This window comes from Rhinichthys klamathensis, unplaced genomic scaffold (assembly GCF_029890125.1).
Source record: "Rhinichthys klamathensis goyatoka isolate OS25496 unplaced genomic scaffold, OSU_Roscu_1.1 h1tg000084l_1, whole genome shotgun sequence".
NCBI classification, from domain to species: Eukaryota; Metazoa; Chordata; class Actinopteri; order Cypriniformes; family Leuciscidae; genus Rhinichthys; species Rhinichthys klamathensis.
Window position 1 is genome coordinate 152,839 of NW_026606625.1, and position 24,948 is coordinate 177,786.

Here is a 24,948-nt window from a genome sequence, read left to right on the forward strand (position 1 = left end):
TCTATTTGACCTGTAATAATCGGTATCGGCATCGGCCCTGAAAATCACATATCGGTCGACCCCTAATAGCAATAACAATTTCAATAACAACATCACAAATTTCTATTAATATTTTGCAGTAGATTAATTTAGATTGATAATAACGGGTAAAAAGGATAATACATTTTGTTTCTATTATTCTATGTTCCACAATGTCAAACACAAGCTCAGGCACTTCTGTCCACACACACTCCGCTGTTCTGCGCTCTAGTCAGAGAATACTCCCGTTGCAGGAACACTTTTAGTAGTCCAAGAAGAAGCAAATAGATTTATTAAGTAGCTGTAACGAAGTTATATGTTAAGTATTATATTTCACCAGATTTTATAGTGTAAAACATATTCAAGCGCGAATGAGAACCGTTTCGAGGGGGATGCCAGGTGTGAAAAAAACACACAAAAAAAATATAGAATATTCGAATGTCACATTTTCAAATCGAATACCAACCCACCGAACGAATATTCGAATATTTGGGTCCAGCCCTAAATTCATGCAGTGCGGACCTGTTAGTCAGAAAAGGTACAGGTAAATATGTAATTTATTATGGGTTTAAGTGAGGATTGTTTTAAGCTAACTTAAATTAAAAGTTGTTATATTTTTTGAAGCCTAATAAATGTTTAAAATTTTGGGGGAAATAATTTTCATTGAGACATCAGTAGCTATCAGTGATACTGGCCTTCATTCATAAAAAGATGCCATAAAACAATTCAGACTCAGGACTTTAGCCCCTGATATCGGTAATTGTGTGTGCATGCATTATTAGCTTTAAAATGCATTGTTTCCTTGTCCCAAGTCAACAAAAGTCAGCATTAAGTGAGGAGTCAGAACCCATAAAAAAACTTAGGAAATATGATCCTGAGTAGTCGGGTCCGATCTGCACCTGTGTGTGTGTGTGTGTGTTCTGCAAGGAGGTGCTAGCAAATGATAGCATGAGACCATGCAAACTTCGGCATCACATTGAAACTATGCACACAAATTTAGTGAACAAGCCAGTTGAGTGTTTTGAGAGGAAGCGTGATGATTTGCAGTCACAAAAAAAGCATAGTAGAGTTGTTTGGCACTATTAACATGAAGGCGACAGAAGCATCTTATTATGTCACGTATGAGGCAAACCCCATAACATCGGCGAAACACTGCTACTCATTGCATTACACATGTTAAGCATGTTTTGTTGACTTGTGGTTAGGCCTGCTGATGTTCAGTGATTTTAAAAGTAAGTAGCCTCAATTAGGCCTGCATAAAGTTGGAAATGATTTGATGTTGCAAAGAATAGTTTATGAATGCACTTTTAAAAAAGTTGTGGAAATAAAATGTCTTCAAATACAATATTAAAAAATATTTACATTTTATCAGTTTTTATTGAAACTCATTGCCTGGAACACACAAAAGATGGCATTTACTGCAGAGGCGTGTGTGGGTTAGGGCAGGCGGGCGGGATTTTGGGGAAGGGGGGGCTCGGCTGTCCTAACCTACTGTAAGGGGAGGCTCACATTCACCCAATTTGAAAACCCCTCCACTAGAGGAAACTCGACTCACATTCGTTTCCAATGCGTCATTTCTGACCGCGAGGAGCACAAGTGGGACTATTGTTTACAGGACCATTTAACCTTTTTGAATCATGTCCATGATTTGTTTTGTGTGTGTTCACACAGCAAGTGCCGAAACCTTTACCAAGTTTCGTACAATTTCAATGAAGTAAAAAAAACAGGAACGTAATTATTTTTACATAGACATTAGCAGGTCCATATTTCCAGCTATTGTTCTGCTCACCTGAGCGAGTCGGACCATGAAGAGGTTGTTGGGGTCTTTGGCGTGATACTGCGCCAGTTGCCTGAGCATCGCTGCTAAACGTGCGTTATTGGTGCCTGTAGAAAAAGACCAACACAGTAAGCCATGAAAAACCGCACCCTCTGATTGGTAGAGGCACTTGATGATGTCATCAGTGCGTTTCGGCACCTCTAGAGGCCGTGTGAGCATCAACACAAGCCTCCATTTATAATTTATATACACTTATTATACGATTTTATATATCAAATATTACTGACTGACCGCTTCCCACCATTCCCATGGCAAAGATGGAGTTGTGGGACACTTCCGGGTCGGCGTCGTGTGAGAACTTGCTGAGCGTGTCCAGGATGTTCAACCTGGGATTGGAGACTGAGATCAGAGCGAGTGCTAGAGGAACCGCTCGCCTTAATGTGGGCTCACCGTAGCGCAGCTGCACACACACACACACACACACATCAGGGAATAAAGCATTAGGGGAATCACTACCATAAAGAGTTACATATTTCATAGTCTTTTGGTTATTAAATATACATCTTTATTAGTAATTTATATAAATATATATATGATGTAATTGTATATATTAAATATTACATGTAATATAAATTTAGAAAATGATTATAATAAATATTACATTCAGTATAAAATTATATAATACATATTTATATTCATAATTCAATGAATAAATACATTTAATAAATTATAATATTGATTTATATATAATATGTTTTTCCATAATACATTTAAATATGAATTTTACAAATTATATTATAAATGTATATGATATTTTTATTCATATATAATAAGTAGGTAATTAAATGTATTTAAATAATACAAAAGTAATGAATTATTATTCTAGATGTATTTATTAAATGCATTTATCTATCATTTATATACATACTTATATTAAATTAATATTTGTTATTTTAAATTATATATTATAATAAACATCACATTTAATATTTAAAATACAAAATTATACAATATTAGTTATATAAATTATTATTAAATACATGTATTACATAAAGAACTAATGAATTATTATAATTTATGCAGTTAATTAAATGTATGTATTGATAATTTACTTAACGTATTATTACAATATTACATTTAATATCAACTTAAAAAAGTATAAATATACAAAACAGTACAATAATATTTGTATAAATTATCATTAAATATGTATATTTATCAATACTTGTATTATATAAATATATGTTATAAATTATTATAATTTCTTTCTTTATTAAATTTTTTTTTCTGCACCAAAAAGTCCGTCCACATGCGGTTTCCCAGTGAAAGCAGTCGAAGTGAAACTCACCAGGTGACCAAACGTGCGCAGGGCCATTTCTGAGCCGATCTCCTCACCCATCGCGATGAGAGCGATACCCAACACCGCCACTCCCTGCAGACAGCAGAATCAGCCTAACTGACACACACACACACACACTCACAACTCAACGAGAACGAGAAAACACACACCTGATGGGAGCCCATATCTGCCGTCTCCTTCTTATCTTTGTCTTTTTTGTCTTTCTTGTCTTTATCATCATCTTTGTCCTTGATGTCGTAATGCTCGCTGCAGATATGAAGCAACTGCTGCACCTTCAGGACGTTCCCGGACCCTGAGAGACAGACGGGCGGTTACACACACACACACACAGACGGGTTGTATAGACCCCTTTTGCGCCGACGTCACAGCGCTAGCTGGAGGCTAAACAAACGGACAACTGGAGGCGGCCAATACAAACCAGCACAGATTCGGCTACATAATAAGGAGCTGAAATGATTATTATTATTATTAAATGTCATCTTGTTGTGTTGTTGGGTGCAAGAATCGATGTAAAATGAATATGCTTTATCTGGAATTTTTATTTCTAGAAAATATTCACATTGCACCGTAATGCCACTCTTTACATGGTCGTCTTCTCGGCGCTGGCTAGAACTGCGGATCGTACACACAAGTCTTTACATGACCATTCAGCACAGAGTTATAGATTTATATGCCCTCAGTTTCTCCTTACGCTGGGTTTCTCGGTGTAGAAGTCCGGCCACTCGACCGGAGGTAGCGTTAGCGTTAATCCTGTCAGATCGTCATCATTGAGTGAGCGTGTACGGGTCAGCCAATCTGGTTCCATCCGTTAAAATGAACTTTTGCAAATAACAATCGCGGTCCTGGACACTGAGTGACCTTACACATTAAGATAAATCTGATTTTCTCCAGTCATTGTTAAAAAACAAGCTAACAAAACTTGCAAACTAGCGTTAGGGAAGCGGCCAGAGGGATCGTTCTGCCTCCACCTAAGCCCCGCCCACAAAAAACGTCACCGTGTTTACCAACTGAAAAGGGGCTTATATAGGAAGCGTGTGACCTTTAACCTGTGTGAGGGAGGACTTGACTCACCTGCGTATGCGCAGATGTCCACCAGTGTGTTGGCGAAGCTACGGAAGGGTTCAGGAACGACTTGAAGAGCTGCTAGAGTGGTTTCGATCGCCTCACCTTTACCTACACACACACACACACACACAAACACACACACACACACACACACTCATGTAATTGTGCATTCTTAATCCAATCAGAACTGTTTACACAGACTTAGGTGTGCATGATAAATCAAAATGAAACACATTTTGATTTAAGTAATTACCAAATCACACATGCTGTGATTTAGCATAATGAGCTGCGAGTGAAGCTTGACCCCGTGGTCATTTACACGCGCGAGCAGCTCGCGATCTGGGGTTTTCCTCGACTCGGCTCACAGTAAACGCGGCTCCACAATCTACTCCGCAAGCGCTGAGAGTCACATTTGAAAACGCAACATGCGTCGAACATCTTCCCAAACTTGTAATAAGTGCTTATAAACCGAGAGAGTTTCCCTGAGGTTTTCCACCTGAATAAAAGCTTGCTGGTTTAATGTTTGAAAAATACACTTGTACTTTTATATTGATATAAATACTCATTTTTTATTTTACAGTGACATATTACAATAGTAAGATATCTTATTTTGTTAAATTTATATTTATTTAATAATAACGATAACAGTAAGGATAATCATCATAAGGCCGAAAATCAAATATTCGAATATTAATTAATTTATACATATATATATATATATATATATATATATATATATATGTATGTATATATATATATATATGTATATATATATATGTATATATATATATATATATATGTATATATATATATATGTATAAAATGTTTGGCCAAATTATGCACAGCAAATATTACAACAGTAAGATTTCTTATTTTGTTTAAAAATTTTCGTTTAATAATAATAATAATCAGCATCATCAAAATGACAATACTAATAATATATATATATATTTTTTTTTAAATATAAATAATGATTAAGATTACAAGGGCACGTGAATTAAAAAATAATAATTATATGCATGGATAAATCATTTATAATAAATACTGCAATATTCCAAAAATATTAAGAATTGTCCATTTTGATTTCATGGTGACTTTAATTTTTGAAAATATATAAATTAATGCAGCCATAAATATTAGTATTGTACTTTTACAGTTGTATTGTAAAATACAATTATTATTAGTTATATTTTACTTAAATGCAAATTTTTTATATTACCGTGAAATATTACAATAGTAAGATCTCTTATATGGTTTGCAATATTTAATAAAAACGATAACAGTAAGGATAATCATCAATCATAAAATTTACAATAATTATTTGCTATTTTTATTTATTAATAATAACAATAAGGATAATCATTCTCATAATAAAATTAACAATAATAATTATCATTATTTCATAGTAATATTTTGTCAAGATTACAGCAAAACAAGCACAACACACCTGGAGCTTATGTTTAAAACAAATTTAAAAGAGCAATCTTTATCACAAAGAAATTGCAATAATTTTTTCCCCTCCAAATCATGGCTCTGAGGAAGTGTTGCATTATTCTGAGTCGGTTTCCCGTTGGAGAGGCGTGCGGTGCTCACCCAGGTGGTTGAGTCCGAGGCCGAGCGGCAGCCAGCGGGCGTACGTGTCTTTGAGCTCCTGCTCGCTCTTCTCCATGATGGTCTGCAGGACGGTGGACGTGACATCACCGTTACAGGAGCCCACAGCGATCATCCCGCACGCCAGCGCAGTCACTCCCGCCACCTGGTGTTCACACACAGATCCATCACACACAGATCAAACGCTCATCCACTGCAAACTAGGGATGGGCATTTTTCAAAAATATTGTACTCGAATATTTGGGTTCATGAAAATCGAATAAACGAATATTAATTTATTTAAATGTCGTTTAACGAGAAAGACGTAATTTTAAATAAACGTAAATTTTTTTAAAGAAAAGTTGTCGTCACCATTTCTGAACAAGCTTACATTAGGCAATATACACAAGTTTACTATATATATCTTAAGGTTTTCTTTTAGTTTGAAACATTTTAAAATGTGTAAATAAAAAATATAAAGGACAAACGCATTTCTCAAGCAGCGCGAACGGAAAAAACGCTAATAAAGCGGCAAGACTGCTAATAAAAGACTGCGCCAGATATCGTACAGACCGAGTCAGTTTCACGTTCATGTTGAGAAAAACAATAATATTCTTCCATATCATATTAATAATAGAGAGTCTAAGTCCCTCCCCTCCGCTTCCGGCTCATGAGACCTTATTTCGGAAAAAATATGTATGGTTAGTCAATGGCGAGAGACAACTTATCTTTTTATTCCATCTGAACTGTGCCCTGAGTTACACATATGATGTTTGTCAATTTAAAAGATAAGTATGAAAGTCAAGAAAGTCGCAGTTTGTCATAAAACAGAAGAGTGACATTTAGTTTTATGTGAAAATCGCTCAATGAACGACATCTCCCGGGAAGCGAAACACACGCTGCTCGTGTGTGTGCAGTCTGGTACAAAACACTCAGGCATTTAATTATAACTCCGAAATTTAAAAAAAAATTCAAATAGTATTTTATTTTTTCGAATAATAATTAGATCAAATATTCTAATATTCGTGCAGACCCCTACTGCAAACTAGACTTGTAGTCAAGACCACCTAAACCGAGACCAAGTGTTGAAGCTAAGCAATTAACTTGTAAGATTTTGTTTTGCATTGCCTGCCTATCTCTGCCAATTTCGAAGTCTCCAAATGAATCCATTCTGCAACTTTTAAATACATAATTATTAGTGCTGTCAAACGATTAAAATATTTAATCGCGATTAATCGCATTAATGTCATAGTTAACTCGCGATTAATCGCATTTAATCGCACATTTTTATCTTTTCTAAATGTCTCTTGATTTCTTTTTGTCCCATAATTTTTTCTCATTTTAATGCTGTTATCAACATGGAAAAGTGGATCGGCTTGCTTTGTGCAAATGTTTTTTATTGAAAACAATATTGGCATATACTGTGTTCAATTTCACACTAACATTCTCACTTGGAGCAAATAATCTCTCACACAATGTAACACTGTCCATCAATAAAAGGGTGAAAGAAATACTGACGAGGTCCTGATATTGACGAGGGGTGTGTGTGTGTGTGTGTGCTGGCCATCATCAAGTGGTATTCAGACTGGACGTGCTGCGATGATGATAGCTCAGTTCACAACGACAAAACACACAGATCACTTTGGTCTCGTCAATGGAACCATTTGGCAACTTTTTAAAAGTAAACTTTCCATTCAGAATCTTATTGGCATCCATTTCGGCGTCCACTCAAACTGGACGTTTTGAACGTTCCTATAACATTCAGAAATAACGTTTTTATAACTTAATGGGAACGTTATGAAAACGTTCTTATAACCTAAAATTGTTAGCTGGGGAAGAGGAGAGATTCGCGATTGCACTGAACACGTTTTAAGTGCAGGCATATTATCTGAGCGAGCCCAGAGAAAATTCTTACAAGAGCAGCGTGTATCTGAGAGCGCGCGACTCGAGCAGAGAGATTCGTGCTCGCGCATCCGGCTCGCAAGCCCAAACAAGTGTGTGCAGCGTGCCTGTTGTTTTGTAGATCCGCTTGCGTTTTCAAAACGCCTGCATGCCGTCCTGTTGCAAAAGCATGTGAAAAAAAAAAACTACAAAGTTTGCTAGGCCAAAAAGACCGTAAATCGTGTGATAAAAAAATTAACGCCGTTAAAAAGGGTTTGCGTTAACGCCGTTAATAACGCGTTTAACTGACAGCCCTAATAATTATATTTTTAAAAACGAAATTATAGGCTTAAGTGCAGGATCTGGAAGTTGGTTGTTTTGTCGCTATGGTTACACACACACACACACACACACACACACACACACACACACCGTTGGCGGTGCGCTCAAAGTCATCTGTAAGTTGTGCAGTTACCCAAAATCTCCTGAATGAAGTTAAAACCCATCATGTCACTGATATGTGTTTTATTAAATATAAATACATCAAAAACTGTACATGATATGTGTTTTTAAAATCAAGTGATCAAAGTGCTCGTTGCCGCTGCGATCAGTGGCGCGGATACGGCTCGCGCAAACCGCGCTGTCTTCACTCGCGCTTCAATCCGTTGCGGATATCGCCGTGGATATTGTAGTATTGTATTGCTAAATCCCCCGACCACTGTCTAGGTCTGAGACAGCGAGACCTAAACAAGACCGAGAGGTCCGAGAGAAAAGTGGTCTCGAGACCAAGACCGGTCTCGAGACATACATCACTACTGCAAACACACACACACGCACCTCCATGCTGGATTTGGAGTCTCCCATGACAGGAAGTAGAAGAGAGAGAACATCTTCTCTGTTCGAGCCAGCGTACGCCAGACCCAACCTACACAAACACAGATCAGCATTACAATTGTACACCGTAGAATCTACTTTCCCAAATGATAATCATACATTCATCGTTACGGGATAAGACACATTTTCATCCATGTTTTAATTGAATCCGTAAACCTTAAAGGTGAAGTAGTATGTAGTTTCTGGAGGACTAGAATGACAAAAATAAAGCATATTTTTAACTCAAACATCTTACAACAGTGCTTGTGAAGGCACGTTTCCACAGGTAAAAGTGGATACATTCTGTTAAAAGTCCAACATATTAGGAATACTTTTAGCCGTGTTGCTACTTATGCGTCACACTAGGGGTGGAACAGTACATGTATTCGTATTGAACCGAAACGGTACGGACGTCACGAATTTACACAGAGAATACACGGTATAAAAATAAATAAAACTCGCGTGCAAATTAATTAATGTAATGCGGAACTACTGTTAGATACGCGGGTTCTTTAGGGACACATAATCTGTAGCATCGGCTTAGCTCTGAACGCGCGTCCTAAACGCTTTGGACTAGCGTCGAAATAGACGCGATAGACGCGAATTTGACGCTCTATTCGCGTTTGGTGTGACCGCATAATGAACAGGCTGCGATGTCAAGATTGAAATGCTGGAGTGTGTGTGTGTGTGCGCGCGAGAGAGAGAGGCGCGATGGAACTGTGTGTGTGTGTGTGTGTGCGCGCGCGAGAGAGAGAGAGGCGCGGGCGCGATCGAACAGTGGAAACATAAAAAACATACTCGGTCATTTTGTTCATTCAGATCATTAAACCTGCAAAGTGTTTACTTATATTTGTGTACACTCGCAATAAAACACAACATTGTGCTTTTGTCACACTGTAAACTCTTGTCAAACTGTAACCTACAACTGTCACCCAACCAAAATCACACACACACACTGCTTTAAAAGCAAAACATATTTATCCGACTCCATTTCAAAACAGTCTGTGGGTCCCATCATCTTTTGGACATTCATCATATCGCATTGGTTTTCATTTCTTGTCCTCGGAGCGCTAATCTTACACATTCTACATTGATTAAAAAAGAAAATCGAATGTGTTTTTAATGGTAGTATTATTTTATACAGAAATCAATTATTTATAATTCAGATGAGAATAATGTGACATTGTTAATTAATAAATGTTAATTAAAATTAAGGAAAACAAATATATTGATCTGAAATATAGCAAATTAATTTTAAATTAATTCAGGTACAATTACCAAACATATCGCAAGGTCTTTTTGTATTTTTATTAATTTAATTAATAAACTAATTATATAAAACTATTGTCAGTGCACTACAAATAAACTGGTTCTATGCCTTTATTAATAAAACTTATTTAAAAAATACAATGCCTTCTGCATTTTTGTTTTGCTTTCCCCTCCATTATACCGAAACCGTACCGAACCGTGATGTCCGAACCGAGGTATGAACCGAACCGTGACTTCTGTGCACCGTTCCACCCCTAGTCACGAGTAAGCGGTTGAGTAAGACTAATAACACTGTTTAAGAGCGAACACGAGCATCTCGCTTATAATAAACCCATCCAGCATATGAATGGCATATTAATAACAATAATCTAAGTAAAGAGAATCTATTTTAACATACAAATCTTATACGCTTCACCTTTAAGTTTAAACAGTTAGTCATATGCATCCATTCGACTACCAATGTTTTTGATAATGAATTTGATTAAATCAAACAGAATACAGAAAAAAAAATTAATTAAAACATTTAATAGGGCCCTATAACTAGGGATGCACCGATCCACATTTTTTCACTTCCGATCCGATCCCGATACCTGAATTTGGATATCGGCCGATACCGATTCTATTCCGATACCAGAGCTGTTTGCTTTAATATTATTATTATCATTATTGTTGATTTTATATGATGCTGAAATAAACTCCTCTCAACAGGCAAGTATGATATGTACGTATCTATGTGTGTATGTCCTAAAAGGCAACTTTAGGTAAATATAAGGTCAGAAAAACAGGAAATCCTGTTAACAGGAAGAAATCCCATTCTGAAAGCAAATATGCAACTGTAAGGGTTTCAAATTGATTGTCATGTCAATATTTATTACATTCCCAAAATGTCAAATACTTGAGTCTTGAAATATAAGAAAAGTGCAAGTGTAAACATCTTACACACACACACTATCAATAAAACAGTTTGCATCAACAGCAAAAAAACAAGTACACTGGCTCTTGTAGCATCAACAAATCAAGGTTTTAAAATGTAAAATATTAGAAATATAAGAAAAGTGCAATAGTCCAACATTTTCGTAGGCTATTCGTGATTCAGCTGCTCTGAATTGTCAAAACACCATTCAAACTCTATTCAAACTTCTTGCTACGGATGCGAAAAACGCAGATTTTTTTTTATGACGGACGAAAGTTTCAGTGGCAGTATGCAAGCGTGATTGACATAACGTGAGGTCGTATTTATTTTTTAACGTGCGAAAATTTCAGACGTGAATTTCGGACTCCGTGTGCAAGGGCCTTAACACACACACACACACACACACACACACACACTATCAATAAAACGGCTCCCGTTGTCTTTCTGCCCACTGGCTAAAAAATCCTCGTGCTCTTTAACGTGGTGCTTTTTTAAATGTTTGATTGCGTTCGTTGTGTTGACCGACGCGAGGGAGCTTCCACCTCTCTGAATTACAGCTTTGCAAACATTGCATTTTGCTGTCTTGCTCCGCGGTGTTTCCAGTGTGAAGTATTTCCACACAGCGGACATAATGCTGCTCAATGCTTTCCTGCTAGCTGGCTGCAAACTGCGGAATGGATTTTCTGAGCGGAGGCGTGTCTCATGACTCTGTGTCTATTTGAGCCGCGCCTCCGTTCAGGAAATCCATTCCACAGTTTGCAGCCAGCTAGCAGACTAGCCGGCGGGAATCAATTTTGGAGTCATTTCAGCAGACAACGTTAAAGCGCAGACATGGCTCATGGATATCGGATATCTCCGCAGGTTGGATCGGGAAAATCCGATACGTGAATTTACGCTGGTATCGGTCCCGATACCGATACTGGATCGGATCGGCCCCATCCCTACCTATAACTGTTCAAATTAATCAATTATTACATTGTTAAAAGTTTGAATTTAATTGTTTATTAAAATTAAACCATTTAAACAAAAAAAATTGGTTTGAGTCATTTGTGAATTACCCAAAAATGGCTCCAATCCTCATGATGTTGCTGTTGTGTAGGACGTAATCGGACAGCAGAGCCAGAGCGGGATCACACTCGTTGCGGACGCCGGAGTTTACGATACCACACGCCAACAGCGCACCGGACTGAAATAAATCATACAGAATGTTTTTCCCAGGTTTTTCTCTGCAATCAGTAGCGCTGTTTGCTTCTGGTTTTAGCAGCGCATACATGTCCAATTTTGCACATTCGCAACTTTGAATGGATTGATTGATTGTTTTATTTACAGGTGAAACTCGAAAAATTAGAATATCGTGCAAAAGTTCATTTATTTCTGTAATTCAACTTAAAAGGTGAAACTAATATATTATATAGACTCATTACATGCAAAGTGAGATATTTCAAGCCTTTATATGTTATAATTGTGATGATTATGGCTTACAGCTTATGAAAACCCCAAATTCAAAATTAGAATATTGTGAAAAGGTTTTCTAAGCCATAATCATCAAAATTATAACAAATAAAGGCTTGAAATATCTCACTTTGCATGTAATGAGTCTATATAATATATTAGTTTGACCTTTTAAGTTGAATTACTGAAATAAATGAACTTTTGCACCATATTCTAATTTTTCGAGTTTCACCTGTAATGCCATGTCAGCATCTAAGGCTATTTTCATGGCAAAAATTAATTTACAAAAATCCAAATATCATATAAATACAATAAAACCAAGCACGACGAGTCATATTATACAATTTTTTTTTAAATTAACGTGATAAAAAAAAAAAATCCAAAACCTTTTTAGGCATAATCTTACTAAATAAGTCCTTAAGTGAAATAACTTCATAAAAGAGCATTTTACTTGTATTAAACCCAGGACACTCCAATAAAATATGTGACCCTGGACCACAAAACCAGTCACATGGGTGAATTTTTTTTTAAATTGAGATTTATACATCATATGAGAGCTGGATAAATAAGCTTTCCATTGATGTATGGTTTCTTAGGATAGGACATTATTTGGCCTTTTTTGAAAATATTTTGAAAAATCAAAACATTGAGAAAATGGCCGTTAAAGTTGTCCATTTATGTTGGTGATCATGCTGCATTCACTCACAAAAATAAGCGTTTTATATATTTACGGTAGGAAATTTACAAAATATCTTCATGGAACATGATCTTTACTTAATATCCTAATGATTTTTGGCATAAAAGAAAAATGGATAATTTTGACCCATACAATGTGTTGTTGGCTATTGCCACAAATAGACCCGTGCGTCATGTGACTGGTTTTGTGGTCCAGGGTCACATTTGTTTAACAGGGAGGGGAATCTTACAAAAAATGCATAGAGTTGGGTCTTCACCTTTAAGCAAAAAAGCCTAAGTCAAACTTGTACGACCTATACGACATCTGGTGAACACCACTCGATCAGATCTAGTTTTAAGAGTGATTAAAAGTCGGATACTTTGAATTGAAGCACGGCTACTGTGTGCATTTGTACCTTGATGTAGTCCTCGGATGAATAGAGATATTTATCAATCTGTGTAAGACCACCGTCCACGTCCCACAGCAGGATCATTCCCAGAGAGGCCGCGGCGCTGAGCATGCCTAAAACACACACATTTAACACAAAGATCATCACAATAACAGCAGATTTATGTTGTTTGGCAGCCCAGAGATGTGGCTGTTCTCACCGTGGTCCTTGTTCTTGTAGAGCCACTTGTTTCCGTCCTCCGTGAGCAGTTTGTCCTGTCCGAACGCAGCGTTGACGAAGCCGTTGACGAACGAGGAGGCGAGGTTCATGCGAGCGGAGTCCACCTGTGAGCCGCTGCCACCAAACCCTGAGAGAAACACACCGTTAGTAAAACACAACACCATCACACTCGCTTAGTGAGATCCGAAGGGTCTTACGGTTGTTCTCCAGGTGGGTTTTGTAAATGTCATCGGGAACTTTAGGCTCCATGATGTCGAGCTACAAAAGGAAAGGATCAGAATATAACATCTACAAATATGTACACGCAACTGACAGAAATGTTATAAATCTAAATGTGAAAATGTCCAGGTCAAAAATCACAAGAAAGACGCAGAGTAAAAAATAAGCAGAGTGACATTTAAGGCACATTTCACCTCAAAATGATCCTTTAAGGACACAATAACATTAAATTTTCAGTAATTTATTTAAATCCGGATTAATTCAATTCGGTACAAGAAATCACAAGAGAAAAAAAGATTCTGTTAGTATAAAATCCATGGTTTTTTTATCTAAATCTTTCTTTAATTTTAAATGTAATTAGTATAAAAATTTGAAACAGAAATAAATAAAATAATAATAATAATAATATAAACCTTGATTTTTATCTAGATTTAAGATGATTCATAGGTACAACCCACCCCATGGTGCATATTTACAACTGAAAAAAATATAAAATATTTTTGTTGCACTGTAATAATGATAAACTAGGAATTTGAATCGTCATGAAGATGTAAAATTATCCAAAAAAATAGGCTTACTTTCCTTTTCTCTTATGACCCAGATATTTCGTGACCTGGATATTTTTCTGTGTGTGTGTGTGTGTGTGTGTGTGTTTAAGCACCTCTCTAGCGAGAGCCAGGAAGTTGCTGTTGAGCTGCACGTTGGACATGATCTCCGTCAGATCTTCATAATCCTCCACATCTTCATTGAGCTCCAGGAACATGCCGTGACGACCCAACATGAACGACATCTGCTTCTGAATGACACTGCACACACACACACACACACACACACATTACGATCAGTGTTATGCAACTCGAGATTCAGTTTTCAGGAGGCAAACTGTGTGTAAATGACTAAATTAAGTGCATGTTTGTCATACATGTCTTTGCAGGAAGTAAAGATGTTCTCCACCAGCTCCACGTCATTAAGCATCAGTGCGAGTCTGAGGGCTTCTGGGTAACGGTTAAACTTGCGGAAGATGTTGAGAGAGCATTTCAACAGAGCCGAGTTCTCCGGCTCAGGGACGTAATTCACACAGCTGGAGACACAAACACACGATCAAAACAGGAAGACACTCAAGACGCGTGTTCAGATGCATTGTGGGTAATCGTGTCGCACCTGGTGAGGTAAAGGCAGACTTTAGCGTAGGCGTTTTCATCGATGTACGTATCCAGCATGTCGAGACGCTCGATTTCCATCAGGAGGTCACAGGCCTCGTGCTCGGCATTGTGGGCCATGTTATACGGGACGATCTCCTTGACCAGCTTCAGAAGTAATTCCTGTTGAGCTTTATCACCTTCCTCGATCTCCTGCCATTCCTTAGCGACCTCTCCGGCAAGATGCCTGGAAACACACACACACACACACGTTCATGTCACTGATTCGGAAAGCACGGAAAGAGCGAGAAAGTTCCCAGAATGCATTAAAGAAAGTTTGAACTACGGGTGGTCAAATAGAGCCTCCTTTAACGTCACTATTTTTGACCCGTTCTGACAAAAAAATGAGCACGTTTTCAAAAATGAGATCTACATCTACAACAATTCTATTACAATTACTATGAATATCTCAATATTGCTTCTGTCTAAATCTCTAAAATATCCCATTGCTTAAAATTACCAATGTACCTGCATACATCACTCGATCGATATATTTATATTTAGCTGTTTTTTTGTTTGTTTTTTTGTTTTTGTTTTGTTTACATTGTGTGTGCTCCATGTACGTCTTTCCTTCTTTTGTATGTGTATATAATTCAATGATCTGTTATCTTGTATAAACTACAATGTTTTTGTTAACTTGCAAAAAAAATAAAAAATGAGATCTCTTTATCTGCACCTGATTCAGGGTTTCTGAAGGTTTCACAAAGTCAAATTTAAGACTTTTTAAGACCATTATGAATTAAATTTAAGACCAATATCACGACGTAAAAAAAAAAAATAATACAAAGGAAACGCAGAGTCTCAAAATTACTTGCAAAGTAAATTAATTTATTCAAACTGAACAGTACTGAAGACAGCTTAGATGGATGCACAAAGCTGATTGGCTGTTGCATGTTGGTCTATTTTGTAGTCGTAATTACAGTGAATTATATTTGGACTGGCGAAATAAGGAACTATAACACCACGCAATAAAAAATAAAAACATTCCAAAGCGCTGCGGGAGGACGTAGGAAAATTAAGAGCCGTTTAAAATGATTTAAGACCTAGAACACAATACTTCAGCAAATTTAAGGCCTTAAATTGTGATTTTGAAATTTTAAGACTTTAAGACCCCGTGGAAACCCTGCTGATTGAAGTCGATAGAGTCAGCAAAGTCAATTCAGAGAAAAATCTAGATTAAGTTTTCAGAAGGTTACAAAACAAAATCACCATCCCTTAAAATCCCTGCTAATAACATCAGATTTGGCACAAACAAACTCACCCAAATATGTATAGGAAAAATATATATATTCAACTTTTTTTCCCATGATACCACAATTGTTTGATTAACATTAATGAAATGGACAGTCCGGCCTACAGTCCCGCACGGATGTAATATAATGTTACACATTTGATGTTTTTCCACAACAATTAATCAAACGTTCACTTAAGACTAATAGGGCTGCAACAAACGATTATTTTGATAATCGATTAATCTAACGATTATTAGAACGATTAATCGACTAATCGTCGATTATTTCGCAGACTAATCAGTAAGTTTGGAACGATTATTCAGCTTTTCCAATTAGTTAAAACATTGAGTTATACATATTCTAACTATAATATAAAAAAAGAAAATCACTTCAGCTTTTGAAATAGTTGTTTTAATGAACTTTGAGCCAACTAAACAGGTCATTCTCTTTAAGTTTTCAGATTTCGGTCCAACTCAAATCACACACAAATGCTCTCTAAGCATTGTTTAATAGGCCCACTGCTTTTCTTAGAACTGAAACAGAAAAAGGGACATTTACTTCAGGACACAAAGAATGGTAAAATATTAATCTGCAAACAATTATTATAATTATAAAATTACAATATTTTTTTACATGACAATTGAGCTGACAGAGACGTTCTCATTCACCTTTTAATTTATAGTATGATAAAGTAACTGCCATGATGTTCTTCCTATGTCATAGGAAGGATATAACATCTCGTTTTGTAAGTCTTCATGATTATTGAACAAAATACAGGCAAGTGATAAGACTATAATAATACCTAATATACTAATAGTGTTACAATAATAAAAACAGCCCTGACTCCTAAGCTCGATCAAGCTTTATTCTATACAAAATAAGTCATCACATTACTGTAATTATATTACTATTGATAATATTATTACTATTATTAGTAGTATTGCATTCTCTAATAAAGAGAGATTTGCCGCTGGTGGTTAGTTAGCTCCAGCTGGAGAACACTCACTTCTCACCGGCTCCTCTTTTGCCGGGATGTTTCCTCTTGCACCCCAACATTGCACACGACAGCATTCTTGATTTGAAGTTTTGTGAAACTTTCCCAAACCTAAACCTTGCTAGTTCGGATTCGTTTGCACTGTCATAATTCGCGCTGTTTTCTCTTCTACCGCAATAGCATTTGTAAGGGCTGCACTACACTCTAGCGCTACAGCGCCGTAGCGGTCAAATCGCGGGATTGCAGGCCCTTACATTAGGTCACGTGAGATCAAACGACTACTCGACAACAAAGATATTTGTCGACAAATTTTTATTGTCGACGTTGTCGACAACGTCGACTAATCGTTGCAGCCCTAAAGACTAAGCAAAACATGTTTGCGTGAATATTCGCCAAGACAGATACATCGAAATACTGTAATTCTGTGTTTGTGCGTGTATATCGGGGGTCTGAGAGGCGTCAGTCAGTGCGAGTAAGATCGTTTTGTTTACATGAGCATATTAGTTTGAAAATCACATTTTGTGTAAATCGTGTGTAAAGTGGTTCTGGTGTAAATTTTCGGATTCATTAAAATGTTCGTACTTTCCAAATGTTGTTGGTACACAAGAAATCTACACCTGCTCCCAGCCACGCGTAAATGGTGCGCTTAACACCCGAACGTTTTGCTCATTAATGCTGCATTTTAACCCTTGTGTTCTGTTCGAATTCTGTGTACTCCCCTTATGGACCGGGTCAAATTGACCCTAATTGGATTCAATACAATTCCTCAAAAACAACACTATGAAAAACAACAAAGATTTAGATACAAACTGTAAACTTTTAATATCAGCATTTGTCAAACATTACAAAAACATTATATCTGAAAATATGATTTATGAAAATGTTTTTAAAACAGTTTTGTTTTGACAAAATTGGAAAATAAACAGTATACTGATTTTTTTTGCATATCTTTTTTTTCCTTTTTTTTTTACATTTTATGCTTTGAACATCGTAACTGAACAAAAAAAAATTGCTGTATAATGAAAATTTTTCATTTTCCTAAGTTAACTTTCCCTAGTTTCCTAAGACCTATTTTCCTAGTTTCATTATTCACTCACAGGGAAGTGAGAAACCAAACATAACAAAAACATACATCAAATAAATGTTTTTTATTTATTTTTTGGCTCTGTGAATCTGCCTTTGAAAATCCTACATAAAAGTTTTGGTTAAAAGCTAGGTATTTTAGATATTTTGAATATTGAAATGAGAGCTTTTTTTACTATCTGTGTCTGACAAAGATTTTCATCTGTAATTTGCAAATAATTCTAAACTGTGATTTTAGCTTTTTCAAGTGTGTTTGTTTAGGGTTAGAGCACTTTTAGATGCACTTGCACATTAGAACTGGAGTTGAAGTGCCCTGACATACAGAAAATAAATGTTTTTCTTTTGTGTCTGTACAGTTGCTTTTGAATGGCTGCCTATGAGGGTCAAATTGACCCGCGAACATCACGAACGTAACAGTAATTTTGTTTGTATATGTCAAAACACATTAGCATGTTGAAACTTTGCATGCATGTTCATCATGATAAATGAGAAAAAGTCACAAAATATCAAGAAAAAAAACAAAGGTTAACCAGTATTTCCAACAACTTGAAAATCGAAACGGGTCAAATTGACCCGCAACATAACACAAGGGTTAATTCACCTTAATCGGGTACATATTTGCACAGCATTTTGAAAAAATATTATATATAGTAATTACATACGGTTTTTCTTATTATGAGATCCAGTAATAGCATCTGCGATGGTGGTCCTTCTCCAGTTTGAATACTATTTTTCCGAAGTGAACTAATTCATTTTTTGCTCTCAAGCTTAATGTCGAACCATTTTCTTCTCACTTCTGGGAATGTTCGATTAACAGATGAAACTCCATGAACTGCATCTGTAATGCTGCCAAGCTTCCTTTTTTTAGGACCCGATACGCCACTATGTACGCTTGAAAATAAAATGTGGCGTTTTGAATGAACTTCTGATAATAAAACTTCAATTTCTGTATCTGAGATTTTTTTTTTTCATTCGCATTCATGTCATAATATGATGCCCATATATAGTTGTCAGTCGGATTTAATGGGCGGGATTTATGGTAATTGAGAATGAACGTGCACGCGTGTCCCATTTACGACTGATTGGAATTCATTAACACACACACACATTTCACTATCACATCTGACGTTTACGAAGTATTTGTGAATCAGGAGAAGAGTTTTCGGGAAGGTCTCTTTACGCGCAAATCACTCGCATATTTACTCGTATATTTACGAATGTTTCATGAATGAGACCCAATGTGAGTAAAGCGCTTTAAAACGATACCAAACTCCAAAGGGCATTTTTTCAATGGGAAAAGGACCAGGGAAAACGTACAAATAAAAATACTTTCAGATGTTTAATCGCTATTTGGAGCATTGAGATCGCTAGACGAGGGCTTAATGAACTCATTTTTGTAAAAACCTCAAATTTGAAATTTTTCACTTGTAATTAGCCCGTGCGCATTCCGACTCCTTTTGCCAGCATTACATTTATGCGTTATTGTCACGTTAACGCGTTATTGTCACGTTAACTTAAGCCCTGTTAATGAGCTGGTAATAAGATGCATTTCGGTCAAACGGATCACAAGTGGACGACTCTAAATACTAGGGCTGTCACTTTTGTGAAAAAATCCTGTTCGATTTTTGAGACAAAAGTGTTCATTGAATCGATTGTAAAATCGATTTTTCCATGTCTAATAGGGGTGTAACGGTACGCAAAAATCACGGTTCGGTACGTACCTCGGTTTTAAAGTCACGGTTCGGTACGTTTTCGATACAGCAAAAAGAAAGAAATGCCAGAGAAATTTCCTATTTGTTAAAAGAAAAAATATTTTTAAATAACTGAGTTTTCCTACATCTTGAAACTTTCAGGTTTATAAATGGGGGTAATGACAAAATAATGTTTTGGTCATCACATTAAAAATAACATTTAAATATATATGTATTTATATAATATTTGAGTTTTGAAGTGCTGGAAAAAGATGTGTGAAGTACTTGAAAGCATTTCACTATTCCAGCCAAACTGGTTACAGTGAGTGTTACTATATTAAATCCATGGTGAATGTTGCTGGTCTGTGGACGTAAAGTATTACTAGTTCATTCACGGCACAATGTTTCTACTGGTGTCCACGTCAGCGCTGTTTGATCTAATAGAGATCTATGGTTAATAACGGAGAAATGTGAATGCTTCTCACTAGATCTCGCAGCGATGTTATTACTTCAGTGGCGAATTCAAATGTTTTCTTCACTGGATCTCTTAGCGCTGTGTAGTTAGTGTCGCTTGATCGAGATCGGCTCGCGCTGCACAGATGTTGCTGGTCCGAACTGATAAACGGTCCGTGAAGCACAATATAATGAGTAGCGCAGTTTCGTTCCGCTTTCATTACGCTTGCCATTTGATGTTGCGCAACGTTGTGGTGATCGCGCCAGCGCGAATTTTGTCGGCAGGAAAAATGGTCCAAGGAATCGTTCGGTTTGTATGCGTACCGAACCGGAAACCTCAAACCGAAACGGTTCAATACGAATACATACACCGCTACACCCCTAATGTCTAAAGACGTTTCCATTTTCAACACCAAATACAGGCAAATCCACGGACACCTAACAGGCATTAGGACGAGCGTAAAGAGGGCGCTTGAGACGCGCACAAGTCAGGAATATTACTGATGATTTACTGGCGTGAAGTTTCAGCACAATGACAAACAGGAGCGCAACATTCAGGGATTGAGATTAACTCCCTCGACCCGCCAGATGCGCGTACAAATGAACTTTGGCGGGAAACGCTGTCAAATCACGAGCCAATCTGGTGTTTCTGTGTTTACTCACTTTGCTGGGGAAGTTCATGTAAGCCAAATCTGTGTGGATTTAGCGCAAATACGCAACTCGTGATCCTCATGATATATTAAATACAGCGTATTGCAGAATCTGCTCATTTCTGGCTTACTTGTCTTGAACACACACATCACTACACAACAAATAACGGCGCGCTTGTTCACTTGCATTGAAGTAATAGCGAATATTAAAGCATTTGGTGAACAGAAAAGACATTGTTATTTTCCAGCATCCTACATGTTCTGTGTCCTGTATCGATCTCTCCACCTAAAACACATTTTTGGTATAAAAAAAAAAAAAGCTGTTAAAAAACCGATTCCCTATTTTCGTTTTCGAAACTTGTGTTGGATGGTCCGATCGATTTTCGAACGTAAAGTGACAGCCCGACAAAATACAGGTGTAAACCGGTTTGAGCTCGTCCACTTTCCAGAAGGAGTTAAACACATTCGACCTGATTGCTTTCAGTGTGTTTCTCCGTCGTCTACGGTCGCGTTCATATGTAAATTGCGTGAGCTTATTTTGTCCATTAGATTAAAAGATCTGAAGAAACCCAAACGTTTACCCGCCATAGACCCTCCCCTCGGAGAAATCAGGACATAAGTGGGTGAAAGTGGACAAAAGAGACGGATTAAAACACCAGGTGTGAACGGGAATGTGTCTCTATCGTCTACTTGTGATCCGATCGACCAAACGCATCTTAACACCAGCTGTAAACAGGGCCTTCGACAGCCCTAAATCGAAAACGAGACATAATATGAGTTGCGGTCTGAAACGTTTCCCACCCTCTTTTGATTGACAGGATATAATCAGCCCTGATTATCAGGTGTTTTTAAACGATCGGCCAATAGTGGAAATAATTGCTTTTATCAGCAGATACATCCCTACATAATAGTTTTACTTTAAAGGTGCAGTAAGCAATTTCTGAGAAACGCTGTTGATATTTGAAAACACCAAAGCAAACACACCCCTAAACCAAAGGATCACGCCCCTATCCTAATAGCTCCACCCCTAAATTCAAAAAGACACTATGCAACAAGCCCCTCCCCCATCATGAGTGTGGACATGATTGGCTACTAGGGCTGGTCCGAATACCATTTTTGAGCTTCGAAGCTTCGGTAGTAATGAACATCGAATATTCGAAGCTTCGGAATGTCTATATATCTGTCCGTCCGTTTGCATTTTGATTATTTCGAGAACCGTTCATCCAAACGACTTCACAAAGAGTGCAGTGTGTATTTGGTGCAATATAGATAGACAGGCGAGACACGTTCAGAATTAATAAACTTTTAATAAAATACAGAACAGCGCGAGCGGGAAGTGCGCGCCTCACGCGAGCAGAGCTTATATGCTCCGAGAACGGACACTGCACTAGTGATATAAAACACACACACACACAGGTCTTTTAACTTAAGCAATATTTTTAATAAGGTAGTCTAATATTTTTCTCACTAACAAATTACTGACAAATTAGGGTAGATTTAAATAAAGAAGTGGCGCGCCTCACGCGAGCAGAGCTTATTTGCTCCGAGAACGGACACTGCGTTAGTGATATAAAACACACACACAGGTCTTTTAACTTAAGCAATATTTTTAATAAGGTAGTCTTATAATATTTTTCTCACTGACAAAGTAGGGTAGATTTAAATAAATATAAACAAAATTAATAAATAAAAACAAAATTTAAATAAATAAAAACAAAATTTAAATATAGAAAAACGAAATTTAAATTAAAAAAAAAGAAAAATAAAGGTGACGTCCCAGCAAAATCTCAAAGTCTCCTATATTTAGCTGTAGATTAATTTAGATTGATAAGGATAAGACATTTTGTTTCTATTATTCTATGTTCCACAATGTCAAAGCAACGCAGCTTAACCCAAAACACAAGCTCAGGCACTTCTGTCCACACACACTCCGCTGTTCTGCGCTCTAGTCAGAGAATACTCCCGTTGCAGGAACACTTTAAGTAGTCCAAGAAGAAGCAAATAGATTTATTAAGTAGATATAACGAAGTTATATGTTAAGTATTATATTTCACCAGATTTTATAATGTAAAACATATTCATGAGAACAGTTTCAAGCGGGATGCCAGGTGTGCAAAAAAAAAAAAAGAAGAATATTCGAATGTCACATTTTCAAATCGAATACCAACCCACCGAACGAATATTCGAATATCCGGGTACAGCCCTATTGGCTACAAGTGTTTTGGTGCCCGGTCTGATCCACTTTCAACAGCGATTCGCAGGAATCGTGTACTGCACCTTTAAGCTTTATTTCAATTACCAAAAAATATTTGTTTATAGTTTTAGCAAACAATAACAACACTGGTCTTTCAGGGTGTCGTCTGGCTGTACTGGTGCTGGTTCTCGTACCTGACGTATTCGTGTCCCCATGACGCGAGCTCCTCCTGTGAGCCCAGCAGACGATACTTCAGACACTCTCGCTCGGTGCTCATGGTCATGGCGAGAACCGACACCACGTCAGCACAGAAATGCTGTCAAACAGAGAAGAAACATTGGCTGATTGTTCTAATAAAAATCACCAGAGCCATTTAATCGATGCCGCAAAACGCACCTTGTTCTCTCCAGGCGCCATGTTCTGGTAGATCTCTTTGAGTTTGGCGTAATGGGGTCGCAGGAACTTGAGCGGTTTGGGCACTGATGTCATGGACGTCGTGGAGGAGCGAATCTGACGGCGCAGTTCTTCCAGAGCAGGACGATACAGGGACGTGTCCGTCTCCTGCGCAACAGGGAGAAAACCCAAAAAATCAACACATTTAACTTTGAGTGAAACAGAATAATAATTTGGCCGGGATGTGATTTTATCCATAAGGATTTGATTGTATTGTGGAAAAAATGGGGAGTGACATTATTGGTGAACATTTGTTTTGGCATCAACAAGTAATTTAAAGGGATACTCCACTTTTTTTGGAAATAGGCTCATTTTACAACTCCCCCAGAGTTAAACTGTTGAGTTTTACCGTTTTTGAATCCATTCAGCCGATCTCCGGTTCTGGCGGTACCACTTTTAGCATAGCTTAGCATACATCACTGAAGTGGACAAGACCATTAGCATTTCTAAAGAAAAATGACCAAAGAGTTTTGATATTTTTCCTATTTAAAACTTGACTCTTCTGTAGTTACATCGTGCACTAAGACCGACGGAAAATGTAAAGTTGCGATTTTCTAGGCTGATATGGCTAGGAACTATACTCTCATTCCTGCGTAGTAATCAAGAAACTTCACTGCCGTACCATGAGTGCAGCAGGCGTAATGATATGACGCAGCGCCTGAAAATAGTTCCGTTGTGTTGAAGGAAGGTGGCCTATTTTCAGGCGCTGCGTCATATCATTTGGTCATTTTTTTTTGAGAAATGCTAATGGTCTTGTCAACTCCAATGATGTATGCTAAGCTATGCTAAAAGTGGTACCGCCAGAACCGGAGATCGGCTGAATGGATTCAAAAACGGTAAAAACTCAACAGTTTAACTCTGGGGGAGTTGTAAAATGAGCCTATTTCCAAAAAAAGTGGAGTATCCCTTTAAGAAATTCATTACACTTTGATCCATTATTGCGAAAACTAATTCTAGTAACACTTTACAATAAGGTCTCACTTGTTGTTAACATTCACAATATATTTTTAAAGCATCTTTTTTGATGTTAGTAAAAAATTAGGGCTGTTAAAATTAACACGTAAAAATAAATGTGTGAATTAATAAATACGGTAAAAGAAAAATTATTGCATGCGATTACTTTTTTCCAGTTTTAACGTGTTAAAAATATTTCGCAATCAACGCAACATTCAGGTTTTTTTTCGTCATCCTTTGGCTGAATAACATTTGTAGCTTTAATAAGGATAGATCTATGTACAATTAATAATTTATGTAGTGAAGACAGCAAAATGTTTGATA

At 37.1% G+C, this 24,948-nt stretch overlaps 1 protein-coding gene across 1 annotated transcript in view; it reads right to left on the reverse strand.

Annotated features, from left to right (window-relative positions):
- Positions 1-24,948, reverse strand: part of psmd2 (proteasome 26S subunit ubiquitin receptor, non-ATPase 2) — a 33,775-nt gene that overhangs the window by 7,159 nt on the left and 1,668 nt on the right. The window contains exons 3-18 of the mRNA XM_056251552.1: positions 23,614-23,778; positions 23,412-23,533; positions 14,883-15,107; positions 14,644-14,802; positions 14,383-14,527; positions 13,700-13,760; positions 13,483-13,629; positions 13,290-13,396; positions 11,805-11,932; positions 8,529-8,616; positions 5,814-5,976; positions 4,227-4,328; positions 3,305-3,447; positions 3,144-3,227; positions 2,087-2,255; positions 1,808-1,902 (exon numbers count right to left, since the gene is read on the reverse strand). Of these exons, the coding sequence (XP_056107527.1) occupies positions 1,808-1,902; positions 2,087-2,255; positions 3,144-3,227; positions 3,305-3,447; positions 4,227-4,328; positions 5,814-5,976; positions 8,529-8,616; positions 11,805-11,932; positions 13,290-13,396; positions 13,483-13,629; positions 13,700-13,760; positions 14,383-14,527; positions 14,644-14,802; positions 14,883-15,107; positions 23,412-23,533; positions 23,614-23,778 (2,103 nt within the window). The remainder of the gene's footprint in view (positions 1-1,807; positions 1,903-2,086; positions 2,256-3,143; positions 3,228-3,304; positions 3,448-4,226; positions 4,329-5,813; positions 5,977-8,528; positions 8,617-11,804; positions 11,933-13,289; positions 13,397-13,482; positions 13,630-13,699; positions 13,761-14,382; positions 14,528-14,643; positions 14,803-14,882; positions 15,108-23,411; positions 23,534-23,613; positions 23,779-24,948) is intronic.